Here is a 25736-nt window from a genome sequence, read left to right on the forward strand (position 1 = left end):
TAATTGTTATTGATTTGATTACTTATATTTTTGTTAAATTGTCATGTTAGTCTTTTTAAGTTTTAAAATACAAAATGATTCTCAAATTAATTTAATATATAAAGTATATATGTTGGTAACTTTACATGACTATGTAACTCAATGAGATTAAATTAGCTTTCAAATCAGTTTAATTTTGAACAATCTAGTCCCTTACTTTGCACTTTATTTTTTTTTAATTTCTGAGTATATTTTTTCTTATCTAAATAATTATATTTCTTTCCATTAATCTACATTACCACCATCAATACATTTCATTAGCTATGTCAGAAAATTCTAATAGTGTACATGTTACTTTTTCTTTAAACAACAATGAAGAAATTGATAATTAAATTTAAAAATTAAATTGATAAAAATTAAACTTAAAGAACTAAATATAATCATTAATTGAGACAAACTAAAAGAATAAAATTTCATTACGTCATAGAAGAATTTATGACTTCATCTCACACATGAGGTCCACTATACATAACCTTATATATGTGCACCTAGTTTTTTAATTGCTCTACTTCAAAAGTGTTCTATGAATGAATAAAAAACCTTGTAATCAAATTATGGGCCTAAGTGGGGGCCGGGAGGCACGTATTTAGTGTAATAATAATTCCAACACAGGTTTACCTACTTGTTCTAGGTTTCTTTATTCATATTTAAACATTTTAATAATAAATTATATAAAATTTATACGTGGACCATTTAAGAGGATTAACTTTCTTTGTTTGATAGAAGAAGGATTGACTTTCTTTCACTGCGTGTCACGGTAAGGCAGCATATCTTTATTTGCCTCTTGTTCTTGTGCTAATTGAAAATGAAGCAATTTTATTAATTAATTTTTTTATTTTTCATCTTTGTGGCAAAAAGGAAGACTTAAATTCATACATATTATAAATAAATAAAGATATAGAAGAAGAGAAGAGAAATATCAGAATGAGAGAATATTCAGAGAGTATGAGAAGAGATAATTCTCATTTTAGTGTAATACAACTGAGGTGCCTTCTATTTCTAGGCAAAAAAATAATCAATTAAAATAAATAAAATACAAAAACTATTATAACTAAAAGATATTGGAATAACTAAAAGATATTAAAGCAACTAAAAGATATGAATATCCACATAATATCTTAAATATTTATAACACTCCCCTTTGGATATGTCAATAGAACATATTGTGCCTCGTTAAAATATTATTAGAAAAACTAGTAGTTCAAAACCCTAATGAAGGAAAAAGAGCACACAATGTGTTCTTGACATTACCTTATTAAAAACCTTGCCACAAAAAGTCTAATGGGAAAAAACATGATCAAGCAAAAATAGTACAATGTATATATGTAAGATCCCTCTCATGACTAGATCAGTTAATACTCTTGAGCCTAGAAACTCCAATATTGTATACAAGCTTCTCAAAAGCTGAAGTAGGAAGTTCTTTAGTTAACAAATTTGCTAGATTATTACTATAACAAATTTGTTGAATTTGGATTTCTCCATTTTTTTGAATATCATGTGTGAAGAAAAATCTTGGCGAGATATGCTTTGTTCTATTTCCTTTAATATATCATTATCTCAATTGGAAAACATGTGCAACATTATCTTCACATATGATTGTTGGGATCATTTTTCTAGGAGAAAGACTATAAGTGCTTTGAATGTGATGGACCATAGATGTAACAAGCTAAATTTTAATCCAAAAACTAATTACTAATTAAGAGTAAAGTAAATTAGTGGATCAATTGAATAAATAGGATTTTGGATGGTGAAATGACTTTTTGAGTTGATGGTTGGTCGAATGATTTGGATCAAATGGAAGAATTAGGATCCGGATTGAACTGTCTAAGCTATAGTGAGAACACACTCATTGTGTCGCGTGTTGTGGCATATGTTGCATACGTCATAGCATAGCACATAATTTGAATAAGTAAGACGTGATTTAGATGATGGAAGAGGAAGGAAAAAAAGGGAAAATAGATGAAAGAGAAGGTGAGAAGGAGAGGAAGTGAAACTCTACTAGGGCATTAACTTTTGGAGTGCTGGGGGTTATTTCCAACTTGTCACTTGTTGAGAAAGTATTGTACTACCCTATGCTCCTATTTTACCCTAATTTCTCTAAGTTTAGGATATAGAGAAATTGAATCAGAGAGTTTTTAAGGAGTTGTTTTCTTATCTTTTGGTAATAAAAAAAAATTCTTGAGAGTTAAATTAAGGTTTTGCAACTAATTTAGGAATTAACGATTAAGCTTTGGAGCTATAGGATTAATTTAGCCTAACATAGAAGTCTAAGAGGGTGAAAGTTTAGTGTGGAGTGTGTTAAAGCTAATAGAAGTGATGAAAGGCTTAAAGAGAATGATTAGGACCTAAGGAGGTTAAGTGAAAATGATTAAATGATTAGTTGTGGTTGATTGTAATAATTAGTACTTGTGGTCAATTTGGTAATTGACTAATAATACCAATTTGTATAGATTGGCATGCTTAAGTGTGTGACTTAAGGTACTCAAAGCTAATAGCTTAAGTGAATGCCACAAGTGACCCTTTCTAGAAATAGAAAGATTAAGGTAATTAAATAATTCATTTTGTTCATTAACTAGTTTAATTATTTATGAGTAAATGCTTAGGAAAATATATATGATTTGTGATCATTTGCATGTTTTGAAAATTTGCATGACTTTGAATTGAGAATGGTTTTAAAAAGTTAAAAAGATATATATGGTTTGTTTTATATCTATGTAGAATACACTTAAGCAGTGATTGTGTTATGTGAAAATGACATGATCATATTAGGGGTGGAAGTTCACCCTTAGGTAGGAATAGTGTAAAAGACTATATGATATTTATTCTCCTTAGTACTTGACAGGGTGTAGTATTAAAGAATTCCACTCCTTAGTGCCTGCACAAATATTGTACTAGAGAATCTCTCCTTAGTGCTCATATGGGTGTGATGTTAGATATTTATGCTTCTTAGCATCTGTAAGATGCCAAAACCTTAATTTAACTTGATTCTTTCTATTTGTAGAGGTTATACCCTAGAACATAATTATTTAACAATTTTTCTGGCAGATGATTACAGTTTGATCCTATTGAATTTTGCTCTTGAAAGATTCCAAAGACTAAAGTCCCCTTTGGTCTAATTTGCATATAAAATAAGTGAGGTTAATGCCAACTAACCTGCTTGATTCATTCCCCAAACAGACCAATCCTCCCATTGCATGCCTCCTTACTCTTTGAATCTCATAGGTATTTTCATATTATTATCTACCTCCTCATGACCTTAAAGCATCTATGAGATGCCAAAACCTTAATTCAACTCTAAAGACTTTTTTTGTTACAAAAAGGTAAGAAAACAACCCTTTAAAATTGGGAAAATGACAATCAAGTCCCAAAGGACTAATTTTATACCAGTTAAGTCTCAAGTAATTCTAAAAGGCCAACAAAGTCCTATGCTGTTTTTCACAAATCAGAGTTCTAATAGAAATGATGAAAATGCCCCTATAATTATTGACTCAAGGAAGCTTTATTCTCTACTGAGTTTGTTTGGCTGGTGCATTTAGACATGTTTTTTTTTTGCAAATCCCTGCATCTGAACAAAAAAGTTGACTCCATTAAGGTCCGATTTCTTGCAAAACGGCTCTCGTAAGGAAGAAGATGGAACGCTTTTTTGCAACTAAACATGAAATATATTTTTTTATTTCACGTCACTAAAAATTTGGCATGAAGATTCGACATTTTGCAACTGAAAGTGTAAGAATTTATCATCGAGTGTCCATATTTTAAGATGGAATGTTGTCACTGTCTCACTGATGAAAAAATCACTTATGTCAAAAGTAACTTGTTTCTAAGTGATATATTATTACATTTTAATTTGGTAAGTTTGCAAGTTCAAGAATTAAATAATTCTTTGATCCAAAATTTCATGTACAAGTTGCAAATTATTCCTAATGAAGTTGCAAAATTTGGTGTCTCAGTTGCAAAATACTGGAACGTTGTCCTAAAAGAATAACTCTTGTGGAAATCTAATAGTTCTTCTATTCAAAATTTCAAATACCAGTTGCAAATTGTTACTAAGAAAGTTGCAAAACTTGGTGTTTCAATTGTAAATTACTGGAACATTATCCTAAAAGAATAACTTTTGTAAGAATTTAATAGTTATTCGATCCAAAATATCGAGTACCAGCTTCAAATGCTTCCTAAGGAAGTTGTAAAATTAGGTGTCTCAGTTGCAAATTATTGAAACATTGTCCTAAAAAATTTAACTTTTCTACGAATTTAATAGTTTTTTGATCCAAAATTTTGAGTACTAGTTGTAAATTATTCCTAAGAAAGTTGCAAAATTGGGTGTTTCAGTTGCAAATTACTAGAATATTATCCTAAAAGAATAACTCTTGTCGGAATTTAATAGTTCTTCGATCCAACATATCGACTACCAGATGCAAATTGTTCCTAAGAAAGTTGCAAAATTTGGTGTCTCAGTTGTAAATTACTGGAATGTTGTCCTAAAAGATTTAACTTTTCTACAAATTTAATAGTTCTTCGATCCAAAATTTTGAGTACTAGTTGCAAACTATTCCTAAGAAACTTGCAAAATTTAGTGTTTCAGTTGCAAAATACTGAAATGTTATTCTAAAAGAATAACTCTTGTAAGAATTTAATAGTTCTTTGATCCAAAATTTCATGTACGAGTTATAAATTATTCCCAAAGAAGTTGCAAAATTTATTGCCTCAGTTGCAAATTACTAGAGCCAAGTCATAAAAGATTTAACTCTTGTAGGAATTTAATAGTTCTTCGATTCAAAATTTTGAATACCAGTTGCAAAATTTTCCTAATGAAGTTGTAAAATTTGGTGTCTCAGTTGCAAATTACTGGAGCTTTGTCCTAGAACAATAACTTTCTTAAGAAATTCAATAACTACCCCACCCAAAATTTTGACAAACAGTTGTGACATTAGCTATATATAATTGATTTGGTTGCTTGTTTAGCTTGCTTGATAGTTACAAAGAGTGTTTTATATCACTTCACTTGTCCTAAAATAATAATGAAATTAGAAAATTCCATGATTCATTTGTTACATCGAATTGGATCACCATATGATTAAAGTAATATAAGTAGCAGCCCAGCTGTTTCAATTGGCAGGAAATACACATTACATAGATAATTTTCGCTACTCGTATTGAATCATTGGCTTCTATAAGACCACTAAATTTTCCTTCATTTTTTTAGAAACTCTTTCTTGAAGTTGTCATATCCAGACTTCTTTTTTGTTGTAGCTTTCTTGTTGTCCATAATTTCTTGGTGTCTTAGTTGCAAATTACTTTTTTCTGGTTAGCAATAAAAGCAACTGAAATAGATTCAGCCAAATGTTACACCCAAAAACACACCACATATAGATACACTGTTATGGAATAGTGAACATGTAGGGTGGCAACTTTTATTAGATTAATTAAAATTTTAGCCAATATGAAGAAGGAGAAAAGGGATAGCATAAATTGTAAGTAGTTTATCACACCTGATGCTATATCCAGAGTTAGACGAATGCTCAATTTTAACAGACTAATAGTGGTCATTTTTGAAAACATCAGGCACTGTGATTACCAAAGGTACCTTTTGAAAATTTATGCTTAAGAAAGAAATCATCTTGGTTTCTCCAGAATTTATTTGCAATCCAATCCATTAATGACCCAAATTCAGTTTTCTGACTTCTAGGAGTACTTGAAGGGCACCATTTATAAGGTGATATACAATAAAAATCCTCAATACTGATACTCCCACTATTCATAAGGTCATGATTAGACTAGAGGATTCAAGGATTTTAAAACTTGCAGTTGAGTTACTTATGACTGAGTTTTGTTCTTTTCTAATAGTATTACCAGTTTAGCTGGCATTGGCAGTAAATTTAATATAAGTAACAATTTTGTGACCTAAATAGCAACAGGATATGGTAACATAATTTTTATCTCCTCTATTTCTGGTGTGAAAGCTCTACATCTCTTGTCTGCCTACACAGCATCTAAAGATATTTTTGCTATCCCTCACCACACTTGACTATAATATATATATATATATATATCAAGGTAAGCTTAAGAAAATTGACATAGAAAGCTGAGAATTATCCATATTTCAAAAAACAAAGCAGCGTATCTGATCATTTATGTTAGGTATGATACAATACTTCAAGCTAGCTTCAAACACTACATGTCTTAAATTAATGCACTATCTACATCATGTTATGCTTCAAACTCGTAGCTTATGTATCATAAATCAAAAGCAAAGGTAACTAATCTATATAGTTTCATTCTACGGCTACGAACGAAGTCACAAAGAACTTGGCAATGGAATGGGCAAAAGATAACATTAGTACAAATGCAATAGCACCAGGACCTATGATGACTTCAATTTTGAAATCTAACATGGTATAAATATGTGCCTAATTACTTTTATCTCCTTGATGTTTTTTATATTCTATAACTCTCTTGAAATTATTCATATAGAAAATACAAGATACACTTACCAAGAACCTGACTGCTTGTCTTATTGCTTCAGCTCATCCTAAGATGATCCAGCATACTGCAAAATCCAAGGCAATTACTTGAAAATCAGAGCCATGAGCCACCATGGACATCCATAAACCAGTCTAAAAGCAACACTTAGCAACTATAGGGCATCACATCACTTTGTAATAGCCCAACTAAACAATATAAAACAAGACCTAATAGCATAAGCAAGCAGCAAAGAATAGTATTATGTATGCTATTCATTGTACAAATCTACATACTGTCATGTGTTTAGTGTATCAATGTAAAATACATCAAATTGCATAACAAGTGGAGATGAAGAGCACAAGTCTAGTCAGCACAAAATTCAACTGTTGGCAAAAATACTGGTGATGTTAACAAAGATTTGAGGTAATATTAGCAAAATGCAAAGGAGAGGTGATAGTGGTGGTAGCGGCAGCTGTGACAATGGTTTGCTTGTAAGTATGGTGTTTGTGGCTGCAACAGCAGTGATGGACAAAAAAATGGCAATGAAAGCAAAGATAGTATCAACAATGACAGTTAGTGATTATGGAAACAAAGTATAATGATATATTAACAAATAGAAACAAAATTTAGTTTTTATATTGAAAACTTTATATAGTTCTTATCAGGACCTGCCCTGCATCTCAGGTATATAATGTTGTATAGTGATAGCCATATAATGATGGCAGCCATATAAAAATTATGCGAGTAGAATCGATAAAGACAACAAAGCAAATGCACTAGAAATTATATGGGTAGAATCGACAAAAAAAAAAGAAATATAATTGGGAGGAATAGCACACAAAATAATAGATGCAAAATCTCTGCCCTAAACAATAAAGATGAGAAGCACCAGCTCGCAATGTCCAGCCGAACATATAGACTTATAGCAGAGAGAAGACAAAGAAGAGATGAACAGCTTCCTTATTCACTTGATCACTACTGTTTGTTGCTAGCGGTTATGGCAAAGAAGAGATTAACAGCTTTCCTCTACTCAATTGCAAGTGATCGCTTAAGGTAAAAAAGAGAACAATCGCCGGTGTATGTTGCTGATGGTAGGGCAAGGAAGGAATGGACAGCTCTTCTCTACTCAGTTGCAAGAGATCTCTAGGGTAGAGAAAAGAATGACCAAGCTCAAATTCATTAGCCAAATAAGGGTATTTTTGTCCTTTTCCATTATATCAAAATACCACTTAAGGACTTGGGGACTTCATTGGCCTTTTAGAATTACTTGGGACGTAACTAGTATAAAATTGGTCTTTTAGGACTTGATTGTCATTTTCCCTTTAAAATTTCCTGATTCAATTTTCTTTATAACCCAAACAAAGAGAAATTAGTGTAGAACAGTAGCTTAGGGTGGAACAAAACTTACCCAGCAAGCGACAAGTCAAAAATATCTCCTAATTGACTGCAAATGCTTGCCCTAACAAAGCTTGACCTTCTATCTCTCCTTTATGTCTCTTCTCCCTTTCTCAATTCTAAATCACGAGTTAACTCATGTTTGACTTAAGCAAATTTTGTGCCCTGCGCCGTGATGCATGAAGTGCATACTGTGATGCGTGGCATGTAAAGTCCCTTTCATTTTGTCTGGACTTTACCAACCCATAATCACATTACAATACAATATCAAAGTTATAGCCCTTAATTTATTTTTAAAATGCGAGATCCCGACTTTGTAGAAAAATATATTCAAATAAAAGGGGCTATGGAAGTGTAAACTCAAATTTATTTTTAAGAAAAAACAAACACATTTCTTCCTAAACATAGGCCATACGTCGCGGATCACACCACATGCATTGTGGTATGTTGTACAAAGCAACATGCCTCAGTTTTATAACATGCACCTTGGCTTACACAGCATGCCTTACGATGTATCAAATTCTGCTGTCATGATGGATTTTTCATACAAACTTCCACCGTGCGCCATTTTCACACTTGACATGTAATTTGTGTGATTCAAGCACCCACGTGAAGCTGATATCACTATCTATCTAATGAGATAAGTTTGGACATGATTCAATAGTTCAATCTTAAATTGGGCACCCAGGTGTAAAATGCTACTTTTTCTTTCAAAAACTAGTACCCTAAGTGTTTAACTCTCATTCCTTGCCCCATTAAATCACTTTAGGCCTTAAACCTAGTCCAAAGGGACCATATACACTTAGTTGACACATCATATAACATATATCACATCATATATACAATTTGACCTCTCAGTGCACATTATACACTTATGGTCTTATATGAGGCTTAACACATAACCATACATACAATACTATACTTGTTCTACTTTCTTACCTCCAACTTTCACATATAAGGCTAAGCCTCAACATATAGTCAGGAATCACAAATACATTTGATTCCTACAAATGGAGTTAGGCCTCACCATTTGATCAAGATCCATACACATGCATACTTCATCATTATAATTAACACATTTTTAATGGAATAAGTCATGTAACATAATATAAACTTGTTTGGATAGTATTTATGCCTCCCCTCATATTCACCACTATGATACACTCGGCAAGATGTACTATCAAATACACAAGCAAGTTCTCAAACAACAATTTCACATATATACACATACTTATATACATCCTAGTTGGCAACCCAAAGATTTATCAACACTATTATACCTTTATTATATACAATGGTAGTAATACCACTACCAATTGAGGCTACTCTTTCCTCATTTTCTTTCCTAGCCTTCTTGTGCTCTCTTCACCTTATAGAAAGGTAACAAATGAGACATACGTCCCAGCAAATTGGATAAACTCCAAATACTAATTTGTAAGTAAAATCATAAATAAGAGATAAAGTAGCATCATTTTAATAAAATAAAACAATATTGGTATGCATATACACAACATCATTCTCATTCACTACTACGCTCATGCACTCTCGATTCCCGTTAGCAAAGTAAGCTCGATGCTCAAACCAGGACTTTCAGCCTTACACAAAACAAGGCCTACCAAACCACTGTTTCAGACTAGATATCATCAAGATGGGGGTTCTCTTGAGTCCCTACTAGTGGAGTACACTTAATGTTTAGACTGTCAGGACTTCCTAGCCTTACACGGGGTGGGGCCATGACCCCTTACCCTAGTCTAAGGTACACTCATGGATAATTCTCCTAGGTCCTTCCTGGCAGAGCAAGCTTTAAACTTAAGACTTTCAGGACTTTCTAACCTTACATAAAGTAGAGCCGTGCCCCTTACCCTAGTTTAGGATACACTCATGGATGCAAATGTACATGCCTCTTCACATACATTTCAAACATCACTCACACATCCATATGCATATTTCTTTCATAATACTGCTACTTTATCAATTTATAAAACACAAAGCATATAATTATATAAAATACTCGTAAATAAGTTCACAAACCAACAGATAAAAAGGTTACTCCAGTTATCTTTTACCCTTACTGCTAAGGGTTATCGTTTATTGCTGACTTCTCAAATTGATCCAACTTTTGCGACCAAATTCTCAAAAGCTCAATCTACACAATGCAATGTCCCTAAGTTAATTCTCAATACTCAACATAGGCACTAATTTGGTCATACATTAAGTAATGGAAAACCATTTTCATTGTAGTATGGCCATACATTTTCTCAGTCTTACTTATCGAGGAGTTTAGTAATATCTCTTAATTAATGTGAGGGACAAATTTTATCTTAACCACTCATATTCCTCTTTATGAATATTACTAAACTCAATCATAGCCTTTATGATCACTTAGTTAAAGATAAATTTTGACTAAGTCAAAGTCCAGTGGTCATCATGTAGGAATTCATAATGATTTCAGATCAAAGGGCTTAGTGACTTGGTTACATGCGAGATAAGCTTATGACTTATACCATATAGCTTTCTCATAGCGGGTTAGTCTAGCATTACCCTTTCAAGTGCCTATGAATTTGATTTATATCTCCATAATTAATCAAAGTCATACTCATCTTATTTCATCTATGATCCCTCACAAGGGACATTTAGAACGATTATTATAGTTTATCCAAGAATATAGTTATCATAGTGAATATGAAATTAATATGATAATAAAAGAGAAATTCATTAAATAGTAATGTTCGTAGTATAATGATTGGCCCTAGGGTACAATTTCTAATAAGGCTACCCAATAGTCGTTAAAAAATAGTTAATGGATAAATTTGCACCTTTTTCCTATAATAAATTGTTGGTTTCAAATATTTTAACCATAGTAGATCTTTGATTTGGTCTTTTCCTTTCTACCATGGTTAGTTTACTTACAATTGTAGTTACAGCTTTCCAACTATGGTCTTGGTAATTACTATGGGCTAATCCTATATTACGAAGAGGTTTTGATTATGTGTTGAGGTAATAAGGACGGCATTGGATCTCCCCCACATAAGTTTTGAAGTGTTCAAAAGACCATTCACCTCTTGCATATATTCCTCGCATGACCCAAATAGCCTTTACATGTGCCCCAGCGATCTAGAGAAGCTTGCGCTTCTGCCTTGTTAAACCACACAAGTATTAGAGTGTGTCCACACATATATTGAACTAAGTCTTCTTGAAGCCTTTTTGTATTGCTCATACATGTGAATTGGAACCTAAAACATGCAAGTTTTAGAGTTTTGACATGCATTAAATGAGTTTCAAATAAAAATGTTTTTACTTCCCTCATATAAATACAATGTAACAATTCTAAACGACTAGTTAAGGTCTCTTATTAACGTTTATAATCTTCCTCACACTATAAATAGACCCTCATATTTAAGTGAGTGGGTAATATATTAACCAATTGCATTTATTATTTTACCAACTATATTAAAGTTTTCAAACTAGCTCTCTATTTTATTAGTTTATAAGCTTTCATTGTATTCTATTGTACTCTTTTGAGAGTTTGAGGTTTGAAAAGCTTTTTCTACTTATAAAATCTTAGAAAAGGTTTTTCCTAAGTGTTTGCTTATTTACAAAGAGTTTTAAGTGTTTGCACGGTGAATTCAAGACTTCTGAAGTCTTGTGGCTATATAGTGATAAACACCCATTGAAACTTGTATTTATAGTTAATACCCCTCAAATGTGATTTTGACAATTGGAGGTAGGCCATGTAATTGAATTGAATCAGTATAAATTTTTTGAATGAAGCTTCTTCTTCTCTAAATTTCTTTTGTTACAATCTCATTATTCAAACGTTATTTTGACATAAAACTCTATTGTTTTTGGAAAAGCTTTTGAAAATTTTATAGAACACTCGATTCACTTTCTCTCTAGGGTGACCAACATATTCAACAAGCCATTAGAAAGAAACATGACTTATTCTACAATTAATAAATTGAGTTGAAGAATTCAAGTAATCAATTTTAAGAAATCTATCATCCCGAGCACCCAAATCCCACCAGCATACTTCATAGCTTCCAATCTAATCCACTATGAGAATCCCAACTTTCAAATAGCCCTATCACCTTTCACACCACTCACCTGCATTTCAGACAATATCAAGAGCTTAACTGGATTATACTTCAATGAATCCACTTTGATTGTATTTTTCCTCCTTTTTTTCCCCCCAAACTTTGGCGTTTAGATTGACCCAAAAACCAATTGTTGTTCAGATTAACTATGTGAAGTCTAATCATCATTCCAATTATATTAAACGGTCAAGACCTTTTTAACGAAATTATCATTCTAGATATTAGCTTTTGAGGCAAGTGCACCCACATTAATGCTTGTGGGTCCGTCCCTTGTTAGTAGTTTGGCAAGGCTTTGATTCCTTTCGAATAAAAATAATTTATCAAAAAATACTTTATTTTCATTTATTAGAAATATATGAATTTTAAATGTATTTTTTTTACAAATTATTCATTTTGATTTAATTTATTTATCATAAAAAAAGTTTACTGTGATTTCTTTTCTTAAGCAAAATTTAGTATTAAACAAAAAAAAAATCCACTGATTTTATCTCCAAATAAATAAAATCCACTAATTTAACCATTGTTTTTCTTTAGACACTATAGTCTTTTAATTTTACACAATACTAAACCCAATGCTAAATTTTTAAATAGGGAAGGAAATTATAAATATATAAAAAAATTAGAACTTTTTTTTTTGAAAAAACTATTTATATGAGACTAAATTAAGGGAGAATTTCATTAAAGGACTAGTAATGTGACTTATTTATAAATCAAACCCAAAATAATTTGAAATATCACTGCAAGATTTTAGGTTTGAACTACAATTAAATTGAAAAATAAAAGGAAAAAATATCTGAAGATCCTTATAGTTTCACTCAATTTTAAATTAAGTCTTTGCATTTTATTTTATTTTAATCAAGCCCTTAAAATTTGATCTATTACATATGTTAACCCCCAAAGATTAGAATTAATAATGAGTTATTAAATTTAAAAAAACAAAAATAGTCTTGGAGTTTACAAAAAAATTTAATTAATACTTTTAGCCAAAAACAAAAAGCAAAAATTTATTTTAGTACACTATTTATATTTTTGTTGATTTTTTTGAAAATTCTATATGTATTTAGAACCTGATTATATAAATTTTGAACTATAAAAATTATGTAGTTAATTCTAAAGTCATACAATCATTTAATAAAATATAAAAATTTCTAATTTTGTTTTTTCAAAGGAAAAATTTGAGCATTTTAACCTTCAGGCATTAAAAATTTTAATTGATCAAACCATAAGGGTTTGGTTAAAACAAAATAAACTACATGAACTTAATTTAAAATTGAGTGAAAATATAAGGACTTGTAAATATATTTTTCCAAATAAGAATGACCAAAAGATTCTTTTTCAATTAAATTGAATAAGACACATAATGAATCTAACAACTAACAAGGGATTAACAAGTAATATTATGTAACATCCTAGAAATTTAATTAGGATTAATTAAATTAATCAAGGGTAAAATGATAAAAACAATGGAAATTAGAGAATTAATTAACCTAATTATGATTAAGAATCACTAATGGGCCTAATTGAACCTTATTTAGACTTAGAATTGGGCTTAGGTTAAGGTAGGAGTGCATTGGGCTTGGAAGAATGGAACAAAATCTGAGTTTGGCCCACTATACCATCCACCATCGTGAATTGTACATTTTAAAAAACAAATCTATCATGAGATAGATATTGAAATAGAAAGGGAAATGGAGAGAACGAATGAAAGGTTTCAAGGTCTGCTAAGACTTCATCATTCCACCATTTTGGCATGTTTTGGGGCTTGAGATTTCTTAGGTAAGTGGTTCTAACCTCCCTCCTCTCTTCCTATCCAATTTTCAATGTAGATTTTGGGTTTGAGAGGGTGTTTTTGAAATGGAGATGGGATGTTAATAGAGTTTATAAACCATTAGTTAGCATTTTAATGGGATTAATATTATTGGTTTTGTGGTTTTGACTGCAACCTAAGCTTGAAATTCACAATATGAGGATTAGATGGATAGAAATCGGGTTTGGTCAAGCTCTCTGGAGTCTAATAAAGCTAATGGAATTAATGAGCATTAAAGTTAACTAGCAAAATGAATTTTGGAAGTTGTGAGTGCAATGGGTAGTAAGAAAATCTATGTATATGGCTAGTAAGGTTGATAATTGCTATAGTATTAATTGTAGATTAACTACCAGATTACTTAAGCATACTTGGAAGCTTAAATTAAGGAGTATCAACGAGTACCCTTTGATTGACTCAAAAGGTGGAGGTAATTAAGAACCTAAATTCTCTCATATATATGTCCAAGTTGTTTTTGGAAAATGTTGTAAAACAAGTATATGACTAAATTGAGATTTATGGAATTTTAAATAATCAATAAATAAATGTGTGTGTGTAAGGGGGGAAAATCAATACATTTGACAAATATGAAATTTGAAATGAGAAAATATATATATATATATATATATGTTTGCGTGTGTAGGGTGAATCAATGCATTTGATGATTTTAAGGCATGATGAAAATTATATATGCATGTATATCTATGTTATGAATTGAGCATCATCATGAGTTTGGCATGAATGTGAAAAGAAAAGAATTGGAGTTCACCTTAGCGGCAAAAAATTTAAAAAGATCACGTGATATGGTCAACACTTGAATAGCTCCCAGTATTGTATAGTTGTGGCACCTGTTACAATAGGAGTTAGGCTTGGTTCTAACTCAGTGGAGAATACTTGATCTGGGAATGGGTATGTTATTGACAATAGATGACACTTTGTAGAAATTTGATTTGGAAAGGGGTTCATGGTCTAAGTTTGGCAAGTAGTGACCTTTAGCCTGATTAGCCTTCAAATATTAGAGAGATTAGGTTAGTCCATTCACATGAATTAGTCTTGTCATAGATTGTAGCACATGAACTTGGCCAGAAGGAATTCAGAGATAAGAAGGAAATAATGATCATGCATGCATAATTACTACGATAATTTGCTTTACAATTATGTTTACTCAATTTACACAATGCTTATTCTTGTATATGTTAAAAGTTAGGATTATTTGATTATTGAGATGTTTATTTTACCTCATAGTTTATATTTGTAAGTAACGCATCAGCCAATGGCAAAGGGAAGGAACAGGAGGGTAGAAGTTAGACACATATATTTATAAATCCTCTTGTCTATTTTGCATAGAGAACTTGGATGACATGTATGTATTGCCAACTAAGAGACATATTATGCATTGTTATTGAAATTGAAATTATGATTGAGAATGAATGCATGTCTAGCCATTGTGAAGTAAGCCATGAGGGCTTGTGATGGGGCTAGAGAATATTTATGATGGGTATGTGAATGTGACAAATAATGAATGAGGATTGATGATTTCAAAATGTGTGAATGCATAATGACACTCATATGTACTTATTGTTGAGTTGGTAGGTTAATTAATGAATTATTGATGATGGATTGAATTGGATGATTGATATATATATATATATATATATATATTTGTTTAGGTCCCTTAAGTATGGTTTTAGGCCCCCATTGAGGCTGTTGCCTTATAGTTAAGAAAATAAACACCCAATGAAAATTTGATATTAATGGTCCCGACCGTCCAACTTTCTTACAAGTTAATATTTTGATTTGAAACCATGATCAATAGTTAGAACTCAAAAAGACCTTTTTAATCAAATATTAAATGCAGAAATGGTACACATGAATGTTGGGCTTTGGGTGTTGTCATGTACAATTTCCTTGATTTTTTTCTCTTTATCTCAATTATTTTGATTTTACAGATTTAAAACTTGAAATTCCATTTTCAAAAGTATTTTCTATTTAAACTTGTGTTTAAATAGATATTGAGATTATTATGGTAATGGTTATTATGGAATCTAATACTTCATTACCATGATGATATTGAGATTAATTAGTGAGTTAATTAGAGTAAGTATTATATACTACATGTTTAACAAGTCAATTACATTACTTAAAAAGTAAATTAACAAAAAATTATTTATTACATGTTAAATGCTAATAAATGAGACAATGGACTTAACAAACAATGATAGGAACTTAACTAACACTATGTGTCAAACAAGTCAAACATTACTTAACAAGTAACTTAAGTAATGTATTTAGTACAAGTTAGATGCTAAGCAAGTAACATAATGGACTTAACAAGAAGGAATTAACAAATAATATTAATTGTTGAACATCTAACATGTAATGTATCATTACTTGTCAAGTTACTTTTCAAATAATGTAATCAAATTGTTGACATGTAATGTTACTTGTTAATCCTCTACCATTACTTGTTAAATCCATTATATGTCTAGTTCAATTTAATTAAAGGATATTTTGGTCATTTTACTTTTCATTTAATTTTAGTTCAGATATAAAATCCTGCAGTAATATTTCATATTGTTATTTATGGGCTTGATTTGTAAATAAGTCCCATCAATAGCCCTTCAATGAAATTCTCTCATTAAAAATCTACCATCAAAAGGTTAATGAGAGTTGCTTATGGAATTAATATGATAATTTTACTAGTTCGACGTTTGTTTTCATTGCTAAATTCAGCACTATCAAAATATTGTTGTCTCTTAAAACCAATCACAATTGGCTAGTTAATTAATTACATGTAAATATAATACAGATTTGAAAATCCCATCTATTTACATTATAATCAATACAGCTACAAAGATTATCCAGATTGCATGCATCATCTAATACAAGTTGTAAGAATATATACAATTGAATTGATGTTACTTCTCTTTAATCACATGTCTATTATAACACCATAAATTCAATTCTCACCCCCTGAACAACCCATGTGTCTGAAAGACAAATAATCTTGTGAAGCAGTCAGCCCTAATTGGATAAACATATTCTAGAGAAAACATAACTATTGATTCCAATAGTTTTATCATGTTTTGTTATTGATCCTTGTGCTATTTTTTTCCCGATGTGCTAGGTCCCTCTACAATGCTAGTCCCTCTACTCTTAAATATGTAGAGAGGGATGATGATGCAGCACTAATAACAGTATTAAATTATTTGATACGTAACTAACAATGTTAATCAGGATGATAACATGTTTAAAACACATTGAGTTAGCAATTTGAATTAGCATAAGGTAAAAAAAGGGATGATTGCTTTTTGACGAAGACTGTTCTGATGACAGCTCTTGTCAATGTCAGAAAGTGATTTCTAGTCATCGTACTTATGCATCAAATACCTTAATTTAATGCTGTTTGTGCCGCATCATCATACCTTTGGCATATTTAAAAATAAAGGGACTAACATTGCTAGTAGAAAAACTACAAGGACCTACAATATTAAAAAAAAAAATAAAAAATACAGAGACCAATAACAAAACACGATTAAACTATAGAGATCAATAATTATGTTTTTCCAAGATTCTAACAATTCTTTGATCTGGAATAGTCTGGTGGAAGAGATGGGCACCTTTCATTCATATGAGAATATGGTTGCATGGTGTTGTAGCCAGGTAACTCCATTCGATACTTCCCTTTAATCTGACAATAAGGGAGCTTCACAGTATCTCCATCATTGCACCATTTGGGCAAGCGACTCGATTTGTTCTCAAAAAAATTGAGCATGTAAGCATCTTTTATCTGCATTTATCATGTAGCACCCATAAACTTATACACCAACCCAACCACAACTTCAAGGATGAATTTCAAAAAATATCACATAGAAAGTAATATTTGAACCAAAGAAATATAATGAAATGCATTACAAGACATCATTTGTCAGATTGAAAGAGATCAAGAGAAATGGTTCTATCCACTTGATTCAGAAACTACGGCACTACAAACAGATTTCTTGACTTCTCATAAAAGTAAAAACACATCTTGGGAAGTGATATGCGCACTATTCTCAATAATCTACATTTATTCAATTGATTGAAAGATGTGGTGGTTGCCATTATTCACTGCACAGGCGTTCATTTGTTTCATAAAAGATACAGAATTAGTCGGAGGTGGTTTCATTCAATCTAATCAATTTTTGTCATGTAATCCACAAAGTATGAGAAGTCACACTGTTGATGACTAATAAATATTGTAGTTTACTATAGATTTTATATTGATATTGATGAAATTGTAAGAGAACCTGTCTCTGACCGTCTCCCCAAAACACAAAGAAGCAAAGTCCCACAACAGGTGTAACCCCTTTCATAAGTATAGAGACATGTTTCATCTTGCACCTATCAGCTATGGTTTTCACCCGTTCAAATAAAGCCCTCATCAACTCAATCAACACCACTGAAACTCATGAAATTTCCTAAATCAGTGTTGTGTAGGCATAAAATTGGAACGCCGTCACAATTATACATATAAAAAACGGCAAGCTAACAGATTCAACTTACTCAACCTTTCCTAGAGACTGTTGGCGAGAAACAATTGTTACTATATAATATATTTATATATAAACAAACTTTTATGAACTAACCGTAAATTCTGTGACTTGAATAGAGCTAGCAATTGGCTCAAACAATCCTGCTTCCTTGTACATCTGAAGAACAAAAGCAACACAAGAAGCTGATCTCCCATCACTGTAAACCCAATCATCTTGTTCTGGAATTGTCAGTAGTTCATCAAAAGATGATCCACGCCTTTCAACTTCTACTAAAATTTCAGGAAGGGTAAGTCCCTGAAGAAACCAATGAAAAAAAAAAAAAAACTCTATGGTTAATTCATTTAATGAATAATGATACTCCATATCATCACAAAGCAGTCATGATAAGAGATGAATGTGGCATGCCACATGTATACATGTCAAGCTCCAATTAATATTTGCACCAAAAGTAGAAATGAAATCCAATAACAAATTGTCTATACTTATCCATGTAATTGCAATGGATCACAAGCATTTCATCCTCTTTGATGGAACATACTGGTTCAGTTCAGTGTCATTAGACAATAAGCTTCATATCTGATTCATACCGAAACCAGTGAAGAGTGAATCGTACCTTAGTTCCAAGTCGTTTGTTCAAGGCTTCATTCCACATATTAGCAGCGTAATCAGGTTGGAGATGATTCCAAACAGTCATAACAGAAGCAACCTGCAGTACAACTTAGCCAATGGTCAAAAGACTCAAACTTTTTCTCAGTTATGTGGATTGTGGATGAAGCCAGATCAAATGCTAGGGATGAGGAGATGCTCTTTCCTACCAATACTTTGAAGGCCTCTAATGTTTAGTTGAATTCTTCAACTTGAATAATTCTTTTTCCCCTTCCCACAAAAAATAATTCTATTTTAAAATCTACAACATAGATACACATGCTGAGTGGTTTTACTGATGATGTTTTATATGCCATTATGAACTGAAAAATTAATGCAGACTTTAGGGGAGAACAAAAGCAGAATAGCTTATTAAGGTGATTACCGCATGAGCATCCACGGGAGGTGGATAGTTCGCACTTAAAGTATCTATCCAGCTGAAAATCATGTTATGGTAACCATAAGGTTGGTCAATCATGGTCCTTGCATACTCCCATGCAGCAGTCTCATTAAACTTTGCTCGGATATCAGGATGTAAAGGAAGCAAAGCAATGTGGGGGTTGGAGCTATCTTCGTTCAGTTCAAAGTCCCACCACTCATCCCAAGGTAACACTGCAATAATATCTTCCCCCTGTAAAAGAAACAAAGGAACCAAATAACATATGTGCATTGACTGCAAGTTATTTCTATACAAATGACCAGCCATTGCTCAAACTTACAAGAAGTAGGTTTTTCTTTCTTTTTCTTCTTTTTGGGTAGCACAAGCACAAGGAGTTGTTTTATCATAAAGGAAAAAACTATAATTTAACATGCTTAAGATTCATCTGAGACAGGAAAATTGCTAAATTTAAGCACTGTTACTCCTAAAAAGTATCTTAAAATGTGGAATGACATCGTTCACCAAGCTCTTTATAGTTTTATGTTATGGTAGAAAGAGAAAAGGAAAGAAACAGAATAGACAACAGGGCGAAATAGGAGCAGGATGAGAGACGAGAGAGAGAGAGAACAGAGGTAGGGAGAAAACTGAATGTATTTCAAGGATTTTTATCATTAAGCATACATAGCTATCCTTTAAGATCTCTCCTTATATAGGCTCTTCTACTAAGTATCTTATCTAATCCGAACTACTAACCTCCCAGTTAACTAACCAGATATTCTTTATATATTTATTCTTTTCATATCAATGCTCCCCCATTCAAAACCTTTGACCCCAAGGGTCGACAATCTGAACCCCAAGACAAAAACAACAGAAAAACAAATAGAACCATAACTCTAGAGCCAGTAGTGAAGACACATCCCCACACAGAGAGATCTCTATTTTGCCATCCCTTGCCCATTATCTACGATGTCTTCTGCAGCATCAGGTTGAAGCTCAATCAGTTGTATTTGCATCTATGGCCTCTGAAGAACCGCTTATGACAATAAAAAAAAAAAAAAAGAGGTTTTTTGACCGAGGATCATCAACGTCTTCTGCGTGCAGCGTTTTTGTGACTTCCGCATGAGTTGCTGAAGAAAGAGCCGATGAAGGCGACGAAATAGGAGACGGAAGGAACAGAGGAAACGGACCCTCGTTTTGAAGAAATAGAGTGGGCATCTTGCGAAACGACATTTTTGTCCTTAATGAAATTGGACCCATTTTCCCCAGCTGCCTATTTGCCTATGACGCGTGTAGAGAAGGACCCAAACGACATTTTTGCCCTTACCTGCGTCGAGGCCTTTGTTTTCATCGGACGCATTTGACAAATGTATGTCCTGCAATCGGGCGAGAAGTCGAGCATCCCAGAGGGATGTTGGCTTGAGTAAACGAACAGGCCCAGCAAATCTTTCTTGTAAACCTTCAAGATAGATCTACACCAGATAATCCTCTATTAGGTCAAGTTTGCATGTGATTTCATCGAATGAGTCACTGTAGTCGGCCAGAGTTCCTATTTGTCGCATTCGGCCATGGGAACCTCATAGGTAGGTCCAAACCGTTTCTTTATCGCTTCCGTATATTCTTCCCATGCCAACGCTCGTTCCTTTCTTCCACGCATTAGGGCTTGATGCCATTGGAAGGCCTTCTCATCTAGGTGACTGCTGGCCATCATCAGCTTCCATGCTTCAGGGGTAGCATCTATCTGAAAATATTGCTCGCAATTCATAAGCCACCCAAGAATATCCCCTCTCTAAAATCTTGGGAATTCCATCTTCGTGAATCTTGTTGGTGGTTGGTATTCGTGCTGGTCTTGTCTTCGCCTGTTTCGGCCAACTCTGCCATTGTTGTTGGAGCCTCCAGTGGTACGTGTCTCATCCACTGTGCGTACAAGTACATAAACGTTCATCGGTTTGATCTGCCATCTTCTTCAATGCTGACTGAGAGCGGGTTATGGGCGTACAAGGCAGGAAAGATAGGCTTTGATACCACTGTTATGGTAGAAAGAGGAAAGGGAAGAAACAGAGAAAACAGGGGAAAATAGGGGGGGGAGAGAGAGAGAGAGAGAGAGAGAGAGAGAGCAGAGGTTGAGAGAAAACTAGATGTATTTATGGGATTTTTATCATTAAGCATGCATAGCTATCCTTTGAGATCTCTCCTTATATAGGCTTTTCTACTAAGTATCTTATCTAATCCTAACAACTAACCTCCCAACTAACTAATCAGATATTCTTTATTAATTTATTCTTTTCAAATCATTTTACATCTGAATATTAGTTCCGCAACTTGCTTCCGAAGAGCTACTACGCTCAAGCTTAAGATATAAACAAGTCCGGCCAATTCAAATAAACAGATAATCCTAAGCTAGAAATACAAAATACAAACACTTTTGACTTTAAACAAAGGAGACATATGACTGCAGAGATTTTTTTTTTTTACTCCAAGTCTCTTAAATTTTATCTGCCTGCGTCATTAGTCCTTGTATCTTATATTTTTAAACATTTTTAAAAGGTAGAACTCTAATTTCCATATTCTGTCTACATCCTATCAATTTTTTGGGGATCAAATCCTAAAACAACTGAGCATCACAGTGCTTTATAGTATCTACACAAGCAAAAGCAGTTTAATCAAAACAATAAGAACTGATTATCAAATGTAATGCATCTCTATTCTGATAATTTGGGCAGCTTAAATGGTTTTACCTTGTCATTCTCATGTCCTGATTCACCAACCCATAGCTTTCCATCAGAATCTCTTAAGCAAACAGCAGTGTGACCAGCGTATGCTCCACTGACCCATTTCTCTAGAGTCTCAAACCCACCCCAGCGACCTCGAATTTTTGAAATGGCAAGGAAATCTCCAGAGTGAATGTCATCGACACTGACATTAGTAACCCATGGTTGAGGACGTGCTTCAAAAGAAGCTCCCATGTGTTCCTTTAGAAACCCAAGATTGGAGTTCTCCCCCCATCCAGTATTTGTAAACAAGGGGAAGACTTCCCACAGTGATTGAAGGGTTCCTAGCATCCCAGCTTTCATGAGGAAAATTGATACCCCCTCGTGTTTAACCTGATTACAAAGATAGTAAGGATCAATAAAACAAATGCATGTTTTAAAACAAACTTTACCATATGTCCAGCAATGATCTACTGAAGGAAGCCACTTACATACTCATACTCAGCTTTCCCCTCCCACTCTTTGAAATCTAATGTGTGCTCCCGAGACATGAAATAATAGTCCCATGCCACACGATACGGAGAAGCAAAGACATAAATGTCCATGCATGTCCAACTATGAGCATTACTTACCTGGTTGAGCACACAGATAATCAGCCATGTTAGAATTAATAACTGAAGATCACTCCTATGCCTTCAACTAACAACTTAAACTATAGCAACAACAAACTAGAGGCGGATTTGCAATTAGATGTGATAAGAAAACATGATCAAAAGAGGTAGACCAAGAACCCCAAGACTCTATCATAAGAAGCAATTCCAACAAGGTTTAAATCAAATTTAGACCAAAATTCACAATCCTAAAGTACTCGCATCCATTGGACCAAGAAAGATACTTGCCTCTAATAGTCAAGACTTTTAACTTGAAAAATAGAAGAGGTGACGCAATTTACTTCAAGTTAGTAGGACTATACTAAAATCAAGCTTACAAGCCCTCTGCCTTCATACATACACATACGTAAAAGCGAAATCTTACATCTATGAACTTCGCATAAATAGTCCACATAATTTGACCTCAAATTCAGGATTTTAAAATCTAGATTTTAAAATTTTGCAAAATCCAAACATAGAATAGCGAAGATGACAAACTGAATATTGAAGCGGGCAAACTGCAAGCCCATAAGTTAGCACGACCAGGTAATGTTTCATAACAGATAAATTAAAACCTAAAATGACTGAAATCAGATCCTTAAAATTCTTAAATTAACGTTCATTAAACCAAAAACTAACCAGAATTTCGATAATAAGAAAATCTGTCCTGAATGACTAAAACTTCGCAACCGCATAGATAAACAGAATCCAAACAAGATATCGAACTTTAGATGGAAACCTTCAAATGCAAGGTTCCGCCACCAAATTCGGTGCCGCTGTGGTTGTGAAACTCCAACCAGGCGGTGTTGTTGTAGAAGCACGCGCCCTTCCATTCCATGGAGTCATCTGGGGACGAAGCAGCGCCGACGAAGGACGGCAGAAGATCAGCGGCACTGTAGAGAGACTTGAGAAAAGGCCAGGATACCTGTCTCGGCAAAAGTGGAAGCACGTCATGAGGGTAAAACGGGGATTTCCAAGCAAAGACTTGAAGGCAAAAAATAGATAAGAAGGTGAAGATCATGCGCATGATCTTGCGAATGAAAGATTGCGGAGCGGAAGAAGCCATGGCATATCGGGCATCCAGAACGCACGGCGCAGAGACGGTTGGGCGTTAAAAGGGAAGACCTCACTTCGAAGTTTTCTCGGATAGGAATCACTGTTATTTTAATTATGTAATTAAAAGGTTCGTTTAAGGATTAACGGATTTTTTTGAATGTTTATTTTAAAGGAAAAATTATTTATAAATCTCCCATTGGAAAGTTTATTGCCCCAAGATCTCTAAACTCAGTTTGAGGACCTCGGGGCATTGGGCGATGATTCTATCATATTCTTCCTTCTTTTTTTTTTTTTTTTCCCTTTAATAGCTTAAACTTAATCTTCTATAAAATTATTATTAAAATATTAAATTATAAAAACATGAAATATTAAAATTTAGCCTACTAAAATTTAATATCAGTAATTAAAAAGTACAATAAAAACAAAATAAAAAGGATATTATACAGGAAATTAAATCTAGACTATCATAATCTTAATCTAATGGTTATAAATTAAAAAAAGGAGACTAAAAAAAAGGGGAAGAGAAGAAGAGAATCCCCACTCAAGCATCATAGAGGGGATAAGTTTGAGGGGAAAAAAGATCAAATTACTCTTATTACAAAAAAATGCATATGGTGAAAAATAAGTGGTGTTATTAATGTATATCTAATGTTATATACACAAGTGTGTGTGTGTGTGTGGTGGTAAATGAATATAAAGCCTCGTTTGATATGATGAAAAAATTTTTAATAAAATTGAAATTGGAATCAAAATCGGAATTAGAATTGAATTGAGTTATAAAAGTTTGTTTTTTGAGTATGGAATCCTAATATAATTTTAATAATTATATGCATTCAAAACAACAAAGTTACCAAAATGCCCCCTTGATAGAAAAAATCCCACCACACCTCTCCTCCTACCCATGACCTCAACAATTCAACTACATGGAAAGAGAGATGCCATGGAGAGAGAGAGGGAAAGAGAGAGGGGGGAGAGACGTTGTGGGCGGTGGCTGGTGGCCAAGAGCCTTCACGAGCTCAAGCACCTTTGCAAGTCCATGTTTTGCACGTAGATGAGCAATGCCCAGACTTGGGTGAGCACCGCTGAGGCAAAAGCCCAATGAAGTAGAGGTGGTGGTGAAGATAGAAATGAATATGGTGATGAAGTCAGAAGCATTCGGGTCCAGCTATGATTTTGATGAAAAATCACACTGTCTACCATCTCCCACGTCAATGCTGCAATTCAAAAGCAATTGCAGCTAAGAGACCAAGTTGCAGAGGGCATGAAAATCAGAGAAAGAAAGTGAGGTAAAGGCGACCGAAGTGGAAGATGTATTCCGAGAGTGTGAAGGCAAATTGAGAGGAGGAGGATCATTTCAAGTTTGATATGTCGAAGGAGGATTACTTTGGATTCGATATGCCAAATTAGGAGCAGGTATTCAATTTCTCAATATTGAAACCAGAATCTCATTACTGTTTGAAGAAACTCTACCGTGTTTGGGGGAGACGACATCGATCTCAGTAGAGGAAGGTTTTAGAGCGAACAAAACAAGTAAAAAAAAGGCAGAGATAAGATGGAGGGCATGGTGGTCTGAACAAATTAATTTCATGAAATTTGATCGGTTCTATCGTCATTATGATGGAATCCAATTTATAAAAATTTCCTTGAATCTAGATTCCTAAAAATCACAATTCAAATGTACCAAACTTGTTTCCATCAAGATTCCATTTCTATTTCTGATTCTTTTTACATGATTCTTGCATATCAAACATGACCTAAGTTCACTTTAGATTAGTATCATAAGAGCAATAATGGGTTTGAATTTAGTAAAATGAGTTAGTCCAAACTAAAGTTCAAATCCTCACTAAAAGATATGTCCATTTTTAATGCATCAAATAAGATTTTGTCTTTAACAGAATGATATCTATAAGTAATATAAAAAAAGAGTAGTATGAGAACCTGTTTGGTTTCAACCCTTACATATTTGAAA

At 33.1% G+C, this 25736-nt stretch overlaps 1 protein-coding gene across 7 annotated transcripts in view; it reads right to left on the reverse strand.

Annotated features, from left to right (window-relative positions):
* LOC129303463 (uncharacterized) overlaps nucleotides 1–23866 on the reverse strand; it is a 36291-nt gene extending 12425 nt beyond the window's left edge. The window contains exons 1-9 of one of the 7 annotated variants that reach the window (XM_054942799.1): nucleotides 23451–23866; nucleotides 22553–22693; nucleotides 22089–22454; nucleotides 19360–19605; nucleotides 18943–19035; nucleotides 18423–18623; nucleotides 17415–17584; nucleotides 14564–14642; nucleotides 6531–6586 (exon numbers count right to left, since the gene is read on the reverse strand). In XM_054942799.1, the coding sequence (XP_054798774.1) occupies nucleotides 6569–6586; nucleotides 14564–14642; nucleotides 17415–17584; nucleotides 18423–18623; nucleotides 18943–19035; nucleotides 19360–19605; nucleotides 22089–22454; nucleotides 22553–22693; nucleotides 23451–23777 (1641 nt within the window). In that variant the 5' untranslated portion in view covers nucleotides 23778–23866 and the 3' untranslated portion in view covers nucleotides 6531–6568. Of the gene's footprint in view, nucleotides 1–6108; nucleotides 6587–11735; nucleotides 12001–14563; nucleotides 14643–16604; nucleotides 17585–18422; nucleotides 18624–18942; nucleotides 19036–19359; nucleotides 19606–22088; nucleotides 22455–22552; nucleotides 22694–23450 lie in introns of those variants that run through there. The other 6 variants (XM_054942798.1, XM_054942797.1, XM_054942801.1 and 3 more) reach the window with 6 other exon arrangements.
* Between the last annotated feature and the right edge of the window lie 1870 nt (nucleotides 23867–25736).

The sequence above is a fragment of the Prosopis cineraria genome, unplaced genomic scaffold (assembly GCF_029017545.1).
Source record: "Prosopis cineraria cultivar Desert tree isolate PC_DT_omini unplaced genomic scaffold, ASM2901754v1 PC2, whole genome shotgun sequence".
Lineage (NCBI taxonomy): Eukaryota > Viridiplantae > Streptophyta > Magnoliopsida > Fabales > Fabaceae > Prosopis > Prosopis cineraria.